The sequence below is a fragment of the Pelobates fuscus genome, chromosome 13, assembly GCF_036172605.1.
Source record: "Pelobates fuscus isolate aPelFus1 chromosome 13, aPelFus1.pri, whole genome shotgun sequence".
Taxonomy (NCBI): Eukaryota; Metazoa; Chordata; class Amphibia; order Anura; family Pelobatidae; genus Pelobates; species Pelobates fuscus.
The window spans coordinates 112,322,588-112,339,647 of record NC_086329.1 but is presented as its reverse complement, the minus strand read 5'-3'; the positions used below and the strand labels follow the sequence as shown (position 1 = coordinate 112,339,647).

The 17,060-nt window shown below is 37.8% G+C and overlaps 1 protein-coding gene across 1 annotated transcript in view; it reads right to left on the bottom strand.

Annotated features, from left to right (window-relative positions):
- The window catches only part of LOC134582477 (extracellular calcium-sensing receptor-like), a 32,700-nt gene extending 16,104 nt beyond the window's left edge, over positions 1-16,596 (bottom strand). The window contains exons 1-3 of the mRNA XM_063439113.1: positions 16,333-16,596; positions 6,458-7,300; positions 5,748-5,975 (exon numbers count right to left, since the gene is read on the bottom strand). Coding sequence (XP_063295183.1) covers positions 5,748-5,975; positions 6,458-7,300; positions 16,333-16,596 — 1,335 coding nt within the window. The remainder of the gene's footprint in view (positions 1-5,747; positions 5,976-6,457; positions 7,301-16,332) is intronic.
- Positions 16,597-17,060: the final 464 nt, after the last annotated feature.

Below are 17,060 nucleotides of genomic sequence, written 5' to 3'. Positions count from 1 at the left end.
AAACCACTTCTTCAGGCAGAGAATTCCACATCCTGATTGTTCTTACAGTAAAAAAACCTTTCCTTTGCCTTAGACGAAATCTTCTTTCTTCTAGTCTAAACGCATGACCTCGTGTCCTATGTAAAGTCCGGTTTGTGAATAGATTTCCACACAATGGATTGTATTGGCCCCGAATATATTTGTATAATGTTATCATATCCCCTCTCAGGCGACATTTTTCTAAACTAAATAGGTTTAAATTTGTTAACCTTTCTTCATAGCTGATATGTTCCATTCCTTTTATTAATTTTGTAGCCCGCCTCTGCACTTTTTCTAGTGCCATAATATCCTTCTTTAGAACAGGTGCCCAAAATTGCACAGCATATTCAATGTGTGGTCTTACCAGTGATTTATAAAGAGGCAAAATGATATTCTCGTCCCGAGAATGAATGCCCTTTTTCATGCATGACAATACCCTACTGGCCTTGGCCACTGCTGATTGACATTGGACATTGTTGCATAGTTTGTTGTCTATAACAATTCCCAAGTCCTTTTCGTGTGTTGTTTTCCCTAGTTCGCTTCCATTAAGGGTATACGTTGCTTGTGTATTCTTTACGCCGAAGTGCATAACTTTGCATTTTTCAACATTAAATTTCATCTGCCATTTGAGTGCCCAGTCCTCCAGTCTATCTAAATCCCTCTGCAGCAAAGTAATATCTTGCTCACATTGTATTATTTTACAAAGTTTTGTGTCATCTGCAAACACTGAAACATGACTTTCAATGCTGTCTTCAAGATCATTTATAAACATGTTAAATAGAAGGGGTCCCAGAACAGACCCCTGAGGGACACCACTTGCCACCTCTGTCCAGCTTGAAAATTTACCATTAACGACAACTCTTTGTACTCTGTTTTTAAGCCAATGTTCTACCCAAGAACAAGCATTTTCATCTAGACCGATTTCCATGAGCTTGAACACTAATCTTCTGTGTGGAACTGTATCAAATGCCTTGGCAAAGTCCAAATAGATCACATCCACTGCAACACCCTGATCTATACTTCTACTTACATCTTCGTAGAATGCAATCAAGTTAGTTTGACACGACCTGTGCTTCATAAAACCGTGCTGATTTTTGCTGATAACCATGTTCTTCTCAAGGAATTCTTGAATATAATCCCTTAATAACCTTTCAAATATTTTACCAGCCACAGAAGTTAAGCTCACAGGTCTATAAATTCCAGGCAAGGATTTTGAACTCTTTTTGAATATAGGAACCACATCTGCCTTCCTCCAATCCTCCGGAACACTTCCTGAAAGAAAATAATCTTGAAAGATTAAAAACAGAGGTTCACTTATTTCTACACTTAGTTCCTTAAGTACACGTGGATGGATACCGTCAGGCCCTGGAGCTTTGTTTATATTAACTTTCTTTAGTTGCTGCAGCACCTTGTCTTGAGTTAACCAATTACAATTATTCTGCAAGTTTTTAGTAGCAATCATTTGCACATCTATTGCCATGGGTTCTTCCTTAATATATACAGAGGAGAAATAGTTATTTAAAATTCCTGCCTTTTCCTGGTCTTCATTGACTAACACCCCCGTTTCAGTTTTTAGTGTAGCTACACTTTCATTTTTGGGTTTTAGTAGTGGAGGACTTGGTGTCCCAGATACATAGCAATACTATCAAGCATCTCATTTAATGCATATATTAGATTGGTCTCAATGTAAGGAAATAAGTGGGATATCTATAGAGAAAGAGTTCTTTGAAATTCCAATTAATATTGTTGCATGGACTGAAAATCCAATGAAACATTTAAAATTGAAAAAAACACCCTACTATATACCCTACTTTGCTAATTTGGAATAAGATCGTCAAGGTAGGGAAAATTAGTACATTTCCAAGTGTCCTCTTCCTGATCTCAAATAATCCACATTGTCCACAAGGGAGGAAAAATCAACTTCAAGTAACATTTTTTAGCGATGACGAAAACTATGTTAAATTGAGTAAAATTATAAATATAATCTCGGGTGATCTACTATCGATTGATAGTGTGTTTTATCAACGTGAGAGGACACCCTTTGCTTATTTACAATTCAAGCATTTTTACCAGTCACTTAGGAAAAAATACAAGATCTTGCATAATTTTACTAGTTTTGAGTGATTTTGTGAGAAGAAGGAATATGTACCACATTTATTTTCTAAATTATATAAATTACTCGGGGAACAGACGGGGGAAAATCTTCCATATTTTACAAGGTTATGGGAAAAAGACCTGGGGATTACCATATCCCATCAGGACTGGAGTAGATGTTTTAAGTTAAATAAAAAATGTTTTATAGCAAGTAAATATCAAGAGCTCGGATATAAAATTATATCTAGATGGTATAGAACCCCTGCTGGTATGCACAGGTATTTACAAGTAATTTTAAAAAAATGCTGGTGGTGTTTAAATTCAGTGGGGACATTTATGGTGGATAGTTTTTAAGCAGCTTTTTACTAAAATATTTTTCAAGTTTTTAGTTCCCCTATAAATAATTCTTGGATTTTGGGGTATGATTTTGTTAAGTATGGGATCATCGTTCAGGATGTGCCAGTATTTTCTCATGGCCTGTTGCACTTTCCAGGGATTTCCATTTTATCCACAAATAAAAGGAATATCATTGCTTCTTTGTGTTTTATATTTTGGCCTATATGTGAGGTGCTGTTTTCTTGGTAGGGTTTGCACTTCCTCTAGGTTTCTTTTGAGGTTCTCTTCCTCGTACTACCTCTCCATAAACTGATGTTTTAAATAGGTTGTTTGTTCAATGAAATCATTTTTCTAAAAAATATTTTACCGTTTCAATGCTTTTATCATGCGGGATAATACTTTAAAGTGAACTGACACCACATATCCTTCTTTCCATTGAGTCTGTTATGTATATGTACGTGTCCTTTAGGTACTATGGATTTTTGATTACTACTGGCTGGAGCAGGATGCCTATATACTCAAATATTCTAGCTGATACTGAATATTTTCCCGATATTATGGGTCGTCCTGGGGAGTTGGTTGTGTCCTTGTGTACTTTTGGCAGATGGTAGAAAACCGGTACACGAGGGTTGGTCATATATAGGTATTCAGCTTCTATTTCGTTTAAAAAATTTAGTTCTTTTCCCTTTTCAATATAGCGTTTACATTTTTCCTTTATACTTTCTGTAGGATTAGATGGTGTGACAAACTGCCCTTTGTCACTGGCTTTTTAATGGACAAACTGCCCTTGCCCCTGGTTTTTGGAGGAGCCTGATTGGTGCTCATTAAACAGACCTACTTGACCCATTCTTGAAGCCTTGGCTCATGCTTGGGGGATGGGATAACTACACTCTGGGGATTGCTATAATCACACTATACCCCCCAGGGTACACTCTTGTAAGAGCTGTTCTTGTTCCTGCTACGCTCTCTGGAGGAAGAGAGGTCTGCCCACTGGAAGCTGGATCCTGACCTTGGGTCCAGGGTGGGTGAAGGACGGCGAGACCCCGGCACAGCTGCATTGCTGGAAGTGGGGTCTGCAGTGCTGATGGTGTTGGTTGGAGTGCTTGGAGTCCTCTGCAAGCACTAGGAGCATAGATTAGCGGAGGTACTCGGTCGGAGTGCCAGCGGTCCGTCACATATGGGAATTGTTTATATGTCTGATGGTCTGAGAGCAGTCTATTTGCTTCTTCTATATGTTTCTCTGTGCAAAAAAATTACAGTTCCTCCCCCTTTATCAGCCGGTTTGATACTCTATTTACTATATTTTTAATTTTACTCATACTTTCTAGGGACTTTTTCTCTTGTATAGTTTTCACAGTATGATCTCTGGCTTTTGTTGGGTATGTGATCATAGTTTATTGTTCCACCTCTCTGGCAGGAAACTGGTCTATGTGGGTTATGATTATAGTTGGAAGTTGCTCTACCTCTATTATAGGGGGAAATGAGTTCCCTTCCTTGAATTTGGTTTCCTCACATGACCTGTCTTATAATCGTTAACATCTCTAAGATACTTTTTCTTTTTAATCTCTATTATCATATCTTCTATTTTGTCCACCTTGATTTTTATTTCCTTCACAATGTTATTATAAATTTCTGGGCTCGTAGTTTCAATTAGACTTTCCTTTCATTTTGTAATCTCTTCGTCTAATTTAGGGAGACTTTCCTCTCTCCTTGCTACTATGTAGCGAATCAAGCTGAATGAAAAGCAGTCTAACATTTGATTCCAGCCTGTCATGAAGTGGGGATCATCCCTATCAGATGCTGGATCTTTCGAAAACCTTAGCCCCCTAGGTGTAATTCGTTCATTCACATATTTATTTAAAGGGACTATTTCCCATTTTGTTTTCATTTCCTTTATGAATGCCTTTTCAAGATTATACCTATTTTTGTCTGTATTGCTTTTATTAACTTTTATTTTACTTTATGTGATTTTGTTTGAAATAAATACATTTTTATACTGCCATCTCATGCTCAGTGACATTTGATGGACGACATCTACAAGCATCTCAACATTACCTTGTAAGGGAGTTGGATCCCTTCTAATATTCCCATCAGCCAACACATTGAGCCTAATATTGTGGCTCTACACTTGTGAGTACAAGATTTAAGGATTACCATATTTGTATACATATGAATCAGACTGTATTGCACTACTGCTACTGATTTCTTCAACCAAGAACCGTTCACACTCCACCTATTTTTTATGTATGTAGAGATACTGTATTAACTCAATTATCTCAAGGCAGGAAAAACCACACATTTTACCAAACCCCAAAAGTACCCTAAAACCACATAGTATCCCCACAAGTGATACATCCCCTGATAGCCCTGATGTGGGTGACCAACATATCCAAAGATCACCCAGATCAGTTCAGGGGATCAGAAATTTTATGGAAGTTACATTTTGAAGGTAAGAGTTAAGCGGTGTTCGCACCATCGAGTGTCCGATTTGAGTTCCATGCACTCAATGACCAAACACCGCTGGATGCATTCGACAAAACAAGATGGCTGCCGCCACGTGTTCGATTGCTGTTTTGAATGGCAACTAGAGTTCGGGAGTTCGAAGAGTTACACACAGTGGTAGTAAATAGGGGGATATGTCTCACACAGGGACATCAAGCCCCAACCATAGGGACAATGGGAAAAAGGGGATACAGACAGCCTGTAGTGGCATAAGTGTACTGTAGCAAGGTCCATTCCGCTACAATAATAATAAAAAAAATATTGTGTGTATCTGCATGTATAGTATGTGTGTTTGTCTGTTTATCTGCATGTGTGTCTGTATAATTGTCACCCCACCACACACACTGTCACCCCCATTCACCCTGCCACTCACAATAACTCCCCCAATCCTGTCACTCACTCATGCCATACTCACCTCCCATCACTCCGCCATATTCATCCTATCACACTCACCTTCTCTAGCACTGTCACACGTCACACTCATTCTTCCTCACTCTGTCACACTCGCCCCCTCTTGCCCTATTACATGAACTCCTTCAATTCTGTCTTCGCCCCCAAACATGCTTCACTCACCCTGTGGGGTGGGGGGCATGAATGTGACACATTGAGGGGCAGGAGATGAGAGAGGGTATGGGGGGCAGGGCAATTTTTGCACTGGGGCCCTGTGGTTTCTAGCTACATCTCTGAATCAAGCACAACTTTTTGGAGGCAGTATTCCTTCTTGTTTACGTGTAAAACAAGTGCATAATTAACACAAGAACAGCACCACATCTTGAAAATTATTTTAAAGTACATACTTTGCCATTTCCTATATTCCATACAATCTTGTCTTTGTCAATATTGAGTTCCTGGCCTTTAGGAGAACGTGCGTCGTAACTACCAACATGTACATATTGATAGCTGCCATTTGGGTAAAGTTGCCAGTTCAAGACATCCACATACAAGGGAACATCACCATTCTCATCAAAAAACATAGTCTCCCCTGCTGGGTTTTCAAATTTTCCATTTCTGATGTAGTAAAGCACCTAAAATGAAAGTTGTTGAAAACATAAATGTGTTTATTAACTTTTACATTGGCTAATGTTGTAGTAATTTTATATTGATATAAGTCAAATCTTAATCATGGACTAAGTGTTCCACAATTTTCAATGTGAAATAAAACAGAAAGACTGGCATGTAGGGTAATAGCTCCTTGACCAAGGATAAATCTGAATGCCTCTGCTTTTTTTCTAGTTTGTTGCAAAATTGAAAGTGCTTCATACTGGGTGTTTTTTGCCTTCTTTTGTATCAATCCCCATATTGATTATTTTGTATCAATCCCCATATTTATACTTAGTTAGGCATTTTAGTAGCCTTCTTTGTTTCTTGTATTTTTTTGCAGTCTGAGTGCACCACAACTATTTATTCTCTCATTCTTTTGTATCAAGAGCTCACAAACGTGAGGAAGGTTGAACTTGATGGACACATATCTTTTTTTTTTAGCCTATGTAACTATGATAGACAATACCTGAAATGGTTGGTGATTATAAATGTCTGCGCAGGATCTATTCTTGAAAGGACCATTGCCTTGCACACATGAATTCATCTCATGCAAGGCGTGAGCTATTGCATAAACTGCATTGTGGATTTTATATGTGTATCTGAAGTTGTAGACATCATAAACTGTTGGATCAATACTACCCAGTTTCTCATTCCCTGTGCACCAACGGATTCCTTCTCCAAAAGATACTTGAGTTGTTAGGTTGTTTACTCCTTCAGCTGGCCAGGTACATCCAAATGCCTTTTCCCAAAATCTCTTAATAAATATGTCATTTGCAAAATTAGAAGGATGAATGCTATAAAGAAATTCTTTAAACCCCGGGATTTTTCCAAGAGGAAGAGACATGCTCAAACTCCCATTTAAAGTTGTTAAAATATCTTTTCGAGGAAAATCTGAGGTAATTGACCAACTTCCACAGCCAAACCACACTTTGTCAGTAATGTTATGAAATGAAGCTTCCTCCATTAATGATATCAGGTTTTCCATGGTGGAATACACAAGAATGACAGTAGCTTTGGATTCCTTGATGACGTCTACAATTCGTAAAACAGATTCCAGTGAGTTGTAGATAGGAAGAGTCTCAAGGAAGGCAATGCATCCACCATTCCTTTCAATCTCTTTCATTAACAGTTGACTACCCGATCTTCCCAACTCGTTATCAGTGGTTATCATGCCAACCCAGGTCCAATTGAAGTATTTCACTAATTGAGCTATGACAAAGATTTCATAGTTGTCATTGGGCATTGTCCGGAGGAAGGATGGAAACTGCACTTTGTCACTTAGAATTGGATGAGCTGCTGCATAGCTAACCTGCAGTAATAAATGAGAAAGAAGATAATCAAATAACTATTGTAGTTGGAATAAGGCTTTTCCTAATGTCCATAAAATATTTTAAGTAAAATCTATGTAGTCAAAAATTAAGTGTTCAAACTAGCCACTAAACCACTGCATGTCAATGCAGTTGCTATGATTCCTTTAGACTGCAGGTGTTTGGTCAAACCATTATTAATTGTTTTATCATAAATATGAAGTCATCATGGCACTCAAGGCCAGAACCTAGTGGCCTGAAACACCAGACTTATTACAGTTGCTATTGCAACCAGGTCAGCCATTCTCCCTTACAACATTGTTATTTAATATATTGTAAAAGCCACCTACTGAAAGAAATATTAGAGAGAGGCAGGTGGAGTTATAAATCTGGCACAAAATCCAGAGGTTGCTGGGGAGGGGTAGAAATAGGCTAGATAACCCCCGACTGCCTTCCCATTTGTGGTCGGGACCAAGAATTGTTAATAAAGAGGGCAAAAGGCATTTTCTTTCAACCTGTTACTGTATCAAAAAAAGTATCTTATCTAACAAATTTACGTGCCCTGTTAGTTCCCTAATCTCGATAATGCACGATGTCAAGACAGTTTTGCTACTGGGTTTATTATTGAGCATATAAAGCAAAATCCTTGCGAGGTATGCTTTGATGGTGATGTAGGAAATCTTCCCTGATAAAGACTTTGTGTAAAGGAACTTTGACATGTTTAGTTGATAGAAAAGTGTGCAAAAATAATTCCGAAACCTATGAAATAAAATTTTGTGCTAAAATGGAAGGTTAAGACAAGTATAAAGATGTCTTGTAGGTAGCATTTTGACCATGATTAACTGGTCATTAAATAGTCCATCCGTTCCTAATCAACGCACGTCTTGAAGTATCAACTGAAACTCATGTTTAAACCATATGGAGCTTGACGGGAGGTTAGGATGGGTAAATGAGTCACTTATATGATCAGAAAACCTAGATACATTATGGAAAATATGGCTAATTAAACTGAATACATCTGTGAGCTTAGTGATAGGAGTAACTTGTCGCTTTACGTCCGTGAACTAGAAGTCCTGGTAATCTACAGATAGTGTGACTGAATACAATTTAAGTGTGCATTGAAGGCCCATGGTTCTATAATTCCAATACTCAAAACCAGATTGTGAACTAGGAGAAAAGGTTTAGCATGGTATTAAAACTGTAAACACCAAACTCAGTGATTGGGAATATAGTACGATTTAGGCCATCACCGCAAAATGAAACCGAGGTCATGAACTGGATGTGGATTGGAAGGATGTGGTCCCTGAGTTCTAAAATAGGCCATACAACTCTTCCCACAATTCCAGGCATGCTGTATATATATCCAGCGCAAGATCCAGCGCACTCGCTCAATTATTAAAAAGCAATTTTAAGTCTCACAAAATGTAGTACCGGTAGTTTTTTTAAAAAACACATCACCTAGACAAAAAATAATGGGGATTTAGTTACCGTATGTGATCATACATTGCATAAGCCTGCCACAACATCAGTGTACCTAATTCCATATATGTTCAGGCAGTGCATGGATTTTCAAGAGCAAACAGACTTATTTGACTACATGAAAGCCTATTACACAATGTCACACATATGAATACTGGAATGCTTTACTCTATACAAGATCAACAAGACAATAAAAGCCTTCATCAAGAACTCAGTGGGCAAGTGGAAAACAACTCTGGAAGCCAATTCGATAATACTACAAAACACATGGAAACAACAATGCACAATATTCAAAAACAACACTGACAGGTGGAGTGAATAACATTGATTATATCACTACAATGGCACCTGTCAAGGCAGCAAGTGATCAATCATCTCTTAAATTCCATGTGTTAGAAGCAGGAAAAATGTGCAAGCATACAGATCTGAGTGACTTTGACAAGTGTCAAATATTAAGTAAAAAGCAAAAATCTTTCCCTAAATCACAGACAATTGTTCAATGCAATGAAGAAATCACACTAATTCCACTATATAGTGTTCAAGTGAATATCAAGTGCTCATAGATAAAGGATGTATATATATATATATATAAAATAAAATAAAAGTGTCAAATTTTGATGGCTAGATAACAGTCAAAGCATCTCCACAATGGCAAATCTTGGGGTGTTTCCAATATACAGTGGACAGAACCGATCAAAAATGTTGCAAGGAAGGACAACTGGTGAACCAGTGTCAGGGTCATGGGCGTCCAAGGCTCACTGATACACATGGAGAGCAAAGGTAGCCTGTGTGGTCCAATCATACAGAAGAGCTATTGTAGCTCAAATTGCTGAAAAAACTAATGCTGACCAAGAGGACTTTCTGGAAAAAGTTGTTAAAATAATGTGAATAGTTTGCGCAACTTCGATGTAGTATGGCAGCTAAGTAGAGTGGACTGGAATGCGCTTGTGTGAATAATGATAACGTCACTGTAGTGGGGGCACTAGACACCATTGAGTTAGCATGTGTTGCATTCAAAATGACTGAGCAACAAACGTGCATCAAATTTTGCATCAAGCGTGAACATTCCTCTGCATAAAGTATTTCGATGATTCAGAAGGCTTTTGGGGACGAAGCAATAAGTCTAGTGCAAATAAAAGTGTAACACAAACACTTCAAAGATGGTTGAGAATCCTGTGAAAGAGTTAGTGCCCTACGACTTCTGGCTTTTAGCAAAACTTAAATCACCTTTGAAAAGAAATAGACTTCAGACTATCGATGTGATTCAGGTAGACATATTTATATGACACAGAAAGAAAGGAAATATTATAAGTGTTCACTATAATCTATAGAAATATAGGCAGCAGAGGATTACACAAGGATTCCCAAACACGGTATATTCAAGTAAAACCAGAAAGACAGGGATACACCACACCAAAAAGATTACCTTAAAGAGCATGTAATATATACATGAACGTCCGAGGGTATTCCAATTTAAGTAACCTCAAAAATGAAAAGAACAGGACAAATAACAGTGCAATACAGTTGGACAATGTAAATATTTTTTGTGAAATTTGTGTGGAAGATTCACTCACGTTTTACAGAGCTAACTTAGAGCTCTGCTGAATTGTGAAAAGATAGTATAATACCAGTTAAAGGTTATATGTGGGTCCAGGTGACAGGAGCACTCCGGGTTAAATAGTGCCAGTACATTATATGTAAACAGAAACAAGAGATGTTCCAGAGGTGAAGTAAATATGTTTAGTTTAAGTGCAAAGGTTGAAGGAGTGGGGGCCTGTCAGTGCTCAAACAATAATGGTCAAAAATACCATTTAGATGTCATAGGGGTGGGTGAATAGGGAGGAGTTTAAATGTGAGTACAATATCTGTCTTGCTTAACAATGCACCAATTCCAGCTAAAATGATAGCTTGAATGGCAGTGTCTATTGTAGTGTACTGTAGCGAGTAGTCTTCAGACAGAATTAAAGAATTTAGACTAGGCATGGCTGTAGAGTGGGGGGCTGATAAGTCAATTATTAATAATTTTTTATTTGAATTTATTCCGTAGCAATCCTTTTTGGGTTAGTATGCCATACAAGGAATGGAGGAACTTTAACTGGGCCTATTAGAGTCTTTGTTCTAATTCTGTTTTTTTATGATGGAGCTGACTGCACCAGGATCTCTCAATGTAAACTGCTAAGTATTACATTCCAATATGCTTTTGTGTATGTAAAGTAAACCTGTGTGAAAACCATGAGTAACTCTGAGATTAGGAACTCTTTATATATTGGGATGGATTGCTAGACATTAGTTGTGAGAAAGCATCAATTTTAACAGACGTTAAAAACTGCTTAGAGTACATTTTATTGGGGCATTTTATGGTCTTGACGTGCACCCTGAAACATTCAGAAAAAACGTATAACAGTCTGAAAGTACTAAAACCACATGAACTAGAATTTACATTATTTTAGGTTTGGACTTTTCTAAGGAAAACAAGAGGCCAACCCAGTTTGTCCCTCAATTCTTTTAGTTCGGCTGAAGTTGCGTTGGTAGTATGCTGAAGGCTAGTGGTAGGTGTGTTAATATCAGTATGGCATAGCTTGTTGGAATGTGATGTAGAAGCACATATTGCACATGCTGGTGTCCTAAGGCTTGCAAATTGCTGGCTTAAGAGCTCTATATCCAACTGACTTCAACCGGTTTTCATATTGAACAGCACCAAGCCTGCCGATGCCTTGGCTGAAAAGAATCAGTGGTTGTCATAGAATGCAGAGCCCCCTTAATTGAACTCAGATCCACCAGCTTGTGCAATTATAAACAGAATTCTTCTCTATGGTGTGCGAAACTGTAGCATGCTGCATCTCTGTCAATATGGAAAACTAGTAGAAATTCAGGAATAGATAACTTTTTGTTCATCCTTGGGTCTCTTGCTACAAGAGAACCATAATTAGAATTACCTGTTTGTACTGGCTTGCTGACTAGTGGCAAAAAGGTTAACTTAGTGAGTGACAGGTGAGGCAATGCTAGGTGCCAAGTGGCTTGAGAGGCCCTATCTATGCGCTGGGCAGAGGCGAGATGAGGCCACAAAATGATGTGGTGGCGTTTATGCCTCTCGGTACCACATATGAGCATAATATATTATGGGAGTGACAGGGGAGTAACTAGGGAGCAACTAAGTCGAATTGATAAGCTTTGGGTTTTGTGAATGCTGAGAAGGCCTAATGCTGGAAAATGGATCTGCAATAACAACAGAACACAGCAAACTCTGAGTTTGAAAAGACCGTAAATACAGGAACCGAAAGTGACATGCTGTGCTGATCAAGATATGGTTACTGACTAAAGGAGGTGAGTAATTTAAATAGCCAAAAAAGTCCCTCCCACAACTCCAGGCTCCAGCCTTTGTATCTATATATATTTATTCTGCTTAACTGTTATGATCTATCACAGGGGTTTCCAACCCAGTCCTCAAGTTTCCCCTACCATTCCAGGCTTTAGGCATTACCCTGTTGTGTCTGAAGTGTTGTTTTCTTTTTTTTCCTAAAAACCCGTTAGACACAACTGGGTAATCCCTTTATCCTGCACTGTTAGGGGGTACTTAAGGACTGGGTTGGGAACCACTGATCTATGAAATGGCTGCTGGTGTTTAGTCCACTGTTAAATGAGACACATTTTAGAATTCTTTACGTCAGTTCTGTTCAGCGCTTACTTTGATATTTACGGTTAAGCAATCAGGTTCCATGATTCCCAGATGTTTAATTTAGAATCTTTCATTTTATTTATATTTACATATATGTTTTCTGTTTTTTGTATATATTTTATATGTTTTCAGAACTCAATTATTTTTCTGAATGTCACATTTATCAACCTCAAATGAGGCAATGATAGAACCAGATTGATTCTACCTTTTATTGTCAATAGAATTTACATGTGAGAAATGTTTAAAACATATTTAAACAATCTTTATTTATTCTTTATTATTTATTTATTTCTATTAACTAACTGGAGCTGTTGATCTAATGAGATGAACCATGATAGCATAGCAAGCAATGGTTTGGAGATCCCACATCCTCTGCATGGTATGTTTAGATATTTAATAATCAGCTTCATTCTTATAAATCAAAATCTGAAGATGTTAATAGTTAACTTAATCTAAATTGACTGTTTTGGATGGGAGAATTTACTTTTTTAATATATACTGTTGAGCAAGAGTGTCAAAGTTTAAAAAAGGAAAAAAAGATTAGAATATTTAACTGTGTAAATGTAAAAATAAAACAAACTAAAAACCAACATAATCATACACAAATAACACCCATCTGAAAGTGCTTTATTTTCCTTAAATGCACAATTCTCTATAATATATCTTAAATTATATTATAATATTTAGTTTAGTTTTATTGCAGTTTTGTTCCACAGTGTCTGGAGCGCCAAAGATCTGTCTAGGTGTATGGACACACACATTGACACACACACATGTGTAGGCACTCATAGTTACATATACATATATATATATATATATATATGGAGGAAAGACGAGACAGTGGTGATATGATAGAAACATTTAAATACATAAAGGGAATCAACACAGTAAAGGAGGAGACTATATTTAAAAGAAGAAAAACTACCACAACAAGAGGACATAGTCTTAAATTAGAGGGACAAAGGTTTAAAAATAATATCAGGAAGTATTACTTTACTGAGAGGGTAGTGGATGCATGGAATAGCCTTCCAGCTGAAGTGGTAGAGGTTAACACAGTAAAGGAGTTTAAGCATGCGTGGGATAGGCATAAGGCTATCCTAACTATAAGATAAGGCCAGAGACTAATGAAAGTATTTAGAAAATTGGGCAGACTAGATGGGCCGAATGGTTCTTATCTGCCGTCACATTCTATGTTTCTATGTTTCTATGTTTCTATACCTGAACATACATATTCTCACACATGCACTTGCCTTTGATAAGGTTTCCATTATTCTTAGTGCAGAATGGAACATGTCAAGAGCTACTTGAGAGTGATGAATAATACACTCCTGGCCTGCTGTCACAATTCACACCTACCATCAGTATTTCTATACCCTACGATTTAGCTGTGGGGAATTATAACATCTGACATCACAATTGTAATGGAAGGCACCTTGACCCCAGGCTCAAGCTACTAAGATGATGATGTTTTTACTTTCATGTTATGCTTTGAACTTTTAGTCTAGTTTTGATTGTCTGACAAGTAAGCATAAGTAAGCATAAAATCTTGACTTGTGACATTCTGTGGTTTCTGCAGCTTCACCCTCAGCCCCCCTTCTTATGTATTAATGATAAATCGGTGTCTCTATGGTGTGTTTAGGCACTTTAAGGTAACTATAGCAACCTGTCACGTTCGCAGTTAGTACTTCCGGGTCTTGGATGCCGGCACATGCGAACTTGGTTGTGGGAGACGCCGACCCTCCGGTACACTTCACCTGCGGTGAGTTATCTTTTTTATGGGGTATATAAGACAGTTTAGAGGTTAGTGTGGTATTGTCAGTTCATCCTGAGAAAAGCCCCGAACGAGGGCTGAAACGTTGGTGTGACGATGGTGTGACATCTTATTGAATAAAGTCCCACGTATCCACATGTAAAGAGAATCAATCCAGTTTTGAGTTACCGGAAGGAATCAAATATACAGATCAGGGGAAGCGTTAGGTGTCTCAGTTGCGTGACATGTGTACATATGGTCCCGTCTCGCACCTTTAATCATCCACACAGCAACAAATGTTACAATATACGATACACAATAACATGCCGGACCCCGTTTGTTATTTATAAAATCACTTGCCCATGTGGGCTAGCCTATATAGGCAAAATGGATACCCCTCTATGCGAGCACATTAGGGGACATAGGTCCAACATACGTACTGCTTACCGTGATGGCCACTCTGATAAGCCGGTGGCGAAACATTTTTAGAGTTTGGTCATTCCCTGGCCACACTTAAATTTGTGTCTATTGATCACATACCCCAGCCACATAGGCGGGGTGACCGCAGTAACATGTTGTTAGGAAAAGAGACCTTTTGGATTTTTGAACTAAATACAATGTCCCCACATGGACTAAATGAACTTATATCGTATCATCCTTTCATATAAGGATTTTGCATCTGAACATCTGCTTGAGGAACATCGTCTCCATAAGTGAAGTGTTATTTTAGTTATTTTTCAATTTTTTCATTTTTCTCATTTTTTATTTTTTTATTTTTTTATTTTTATTTTTCATTTTTATTTTCTCAATATTTTGAGGGGTTTGATCCCATGAATTATATTTAAAAAAAAAAAATTGGCACCATTTTTATGTTCTTTATTTATGTTCTAATTTGTATGTCTTATTTGATGTATAGAGTAACTATTTTGACTTGTTGTCTCAGCTGACTAAACTGCTATTAATTGATGGCAATGTTATCGTTATTGCTTCTATCATATATACACGTATAGGCTTGTGTAGCATGTTAATGTTAGAAGCATTTGTTTCAATTTGTATGTTCTCATTTCCTTCTAGCATGATATGTCTTTAAAATTGCAGTTTATATTAGGCATTATTGCAGGCTATATGGCACAGGTTGGTACTTTTCGGATTTTTATACCGATAGATTTATTTGTTTTTTAATGAATAGTCTTTATATCATTGGCCATTTAGGCGATCTATGTAAGTCCAATTAACCTGCTTGATTCTCTTTACATGTGGATAAGTGGGACTTAGGACATTTAGTAGTGTGGTGCTTTTGGATTATGCACTTGGTGTTTCCTTTTATATATTATTTGGGATCGGTTCGGTGTCTCTATGGTGTGTTTAGGCACTTTAAGGTAACTATAGCAACCTGTCACGTTCGCATTCAGTACTTCCGGGTCTTGGACGCCGGCACATGCGAACTTGGTTGTGGGAGACGCCGACCCTCCGGTACACTTCACCTGCGGTGAGTTATCTTTTTTATGGGGTATATAAGACAGTTTAGAGGTTATTGTGGTATTGTCAGTTCATCCTGAGGAAAGCCCCGAACGAGGGCTGAAACGTTGGTGTGACGATGGTGTGACATCTTATTGAATAAATAGATTCCTGTTTTTCACTTTTTCAAGTCCGTGAGTGCAAGCTGATTTTTTTTCAAGTATTTACATTTGATGGCTCTGGCTTTTCAGCACCCGGTATTTATATAATTGTTTGGCCTGAGTGCAAGGACACATTGGTATTTATATATATATATATACAAATCCACTGAAATATACTTAGTTCTGTAAATTCCTATTATGGTACACTGTGACTTCCAGCATCCTGTTTTTGTCGCGCAAGTCACAAAGCTGTTTTTTACAAAGTACTATATAATCTGTAAGCATTTACAATAAAATAGGAAGTAATCTTTGAATCAAAAACGGTCTGGTCGGATCTGATTGCTTTCTCTGATCGGCTCGAGATAAAAGTACAATTTGGTTTTCCCCGAACATATCTTTGGATAACTTTATATCTTTGTCACACATGCCCAACAAGAAGTGTTTGAGCACTAGTAGATGGATCTCTCGATATTCTGTATCAAAGTACATAGTGATAAGTTAATTGTTTACCAGAGGGTATCTGTACAATCCCAGTATCCGGGCCATTGGGATCGAAGCCTTAGATGTCATGTCTCCAACTATAGCAGATGGCAAGATATCTTTATGACAATTATAAATAAAATTTGGTGCAACATCTTTGGATCCTGACAATATCCATGTTGTGCCCATCAAAGATCTAACTTCATTGTAACAGGAATCATAGAGTTTGAAGCCCAGAGTGATATTCGGTAGGAGGACAGGTGACCTGTTGATTTCCATGATGGAATAAACCATCGATAGAAGAAATCGGTAATACCTGATGTGAAATCTAAAGATGGAAACAAAATTCATACATGAAATTACAATGTGAATTATTAATGTCCACTTGGTCCACTAGCCAGACGCCACATTAAAAAAGTCAAATAAATAAAAATCCTATGAAGGCCAAAAGATCCGCAGGGAGCTATAACCACTGCAGGGAGCAGCCTAATCCTGGATGGAAGCAGTGCACAGAGACCCCAGCCAAGCTTTGACAACTGGGTCTGAAGCGTTTCAAGGTCCCTGATAGCAGCTAGGAAGAAAATTATGTGGAGGTACTCAGTCGGAGTAGAGGAGCTCTGCTACAAACACCATGCACATGGACAAACTATCTTGCTAAAAGATCATCGTAAGACTGAAACGTTGATCTTGCTGTAACTGCATCTAGTCTGCTTCAATAAAGCAGCATTATCATCACTACTAAGCCCTGTGAGTGCTCT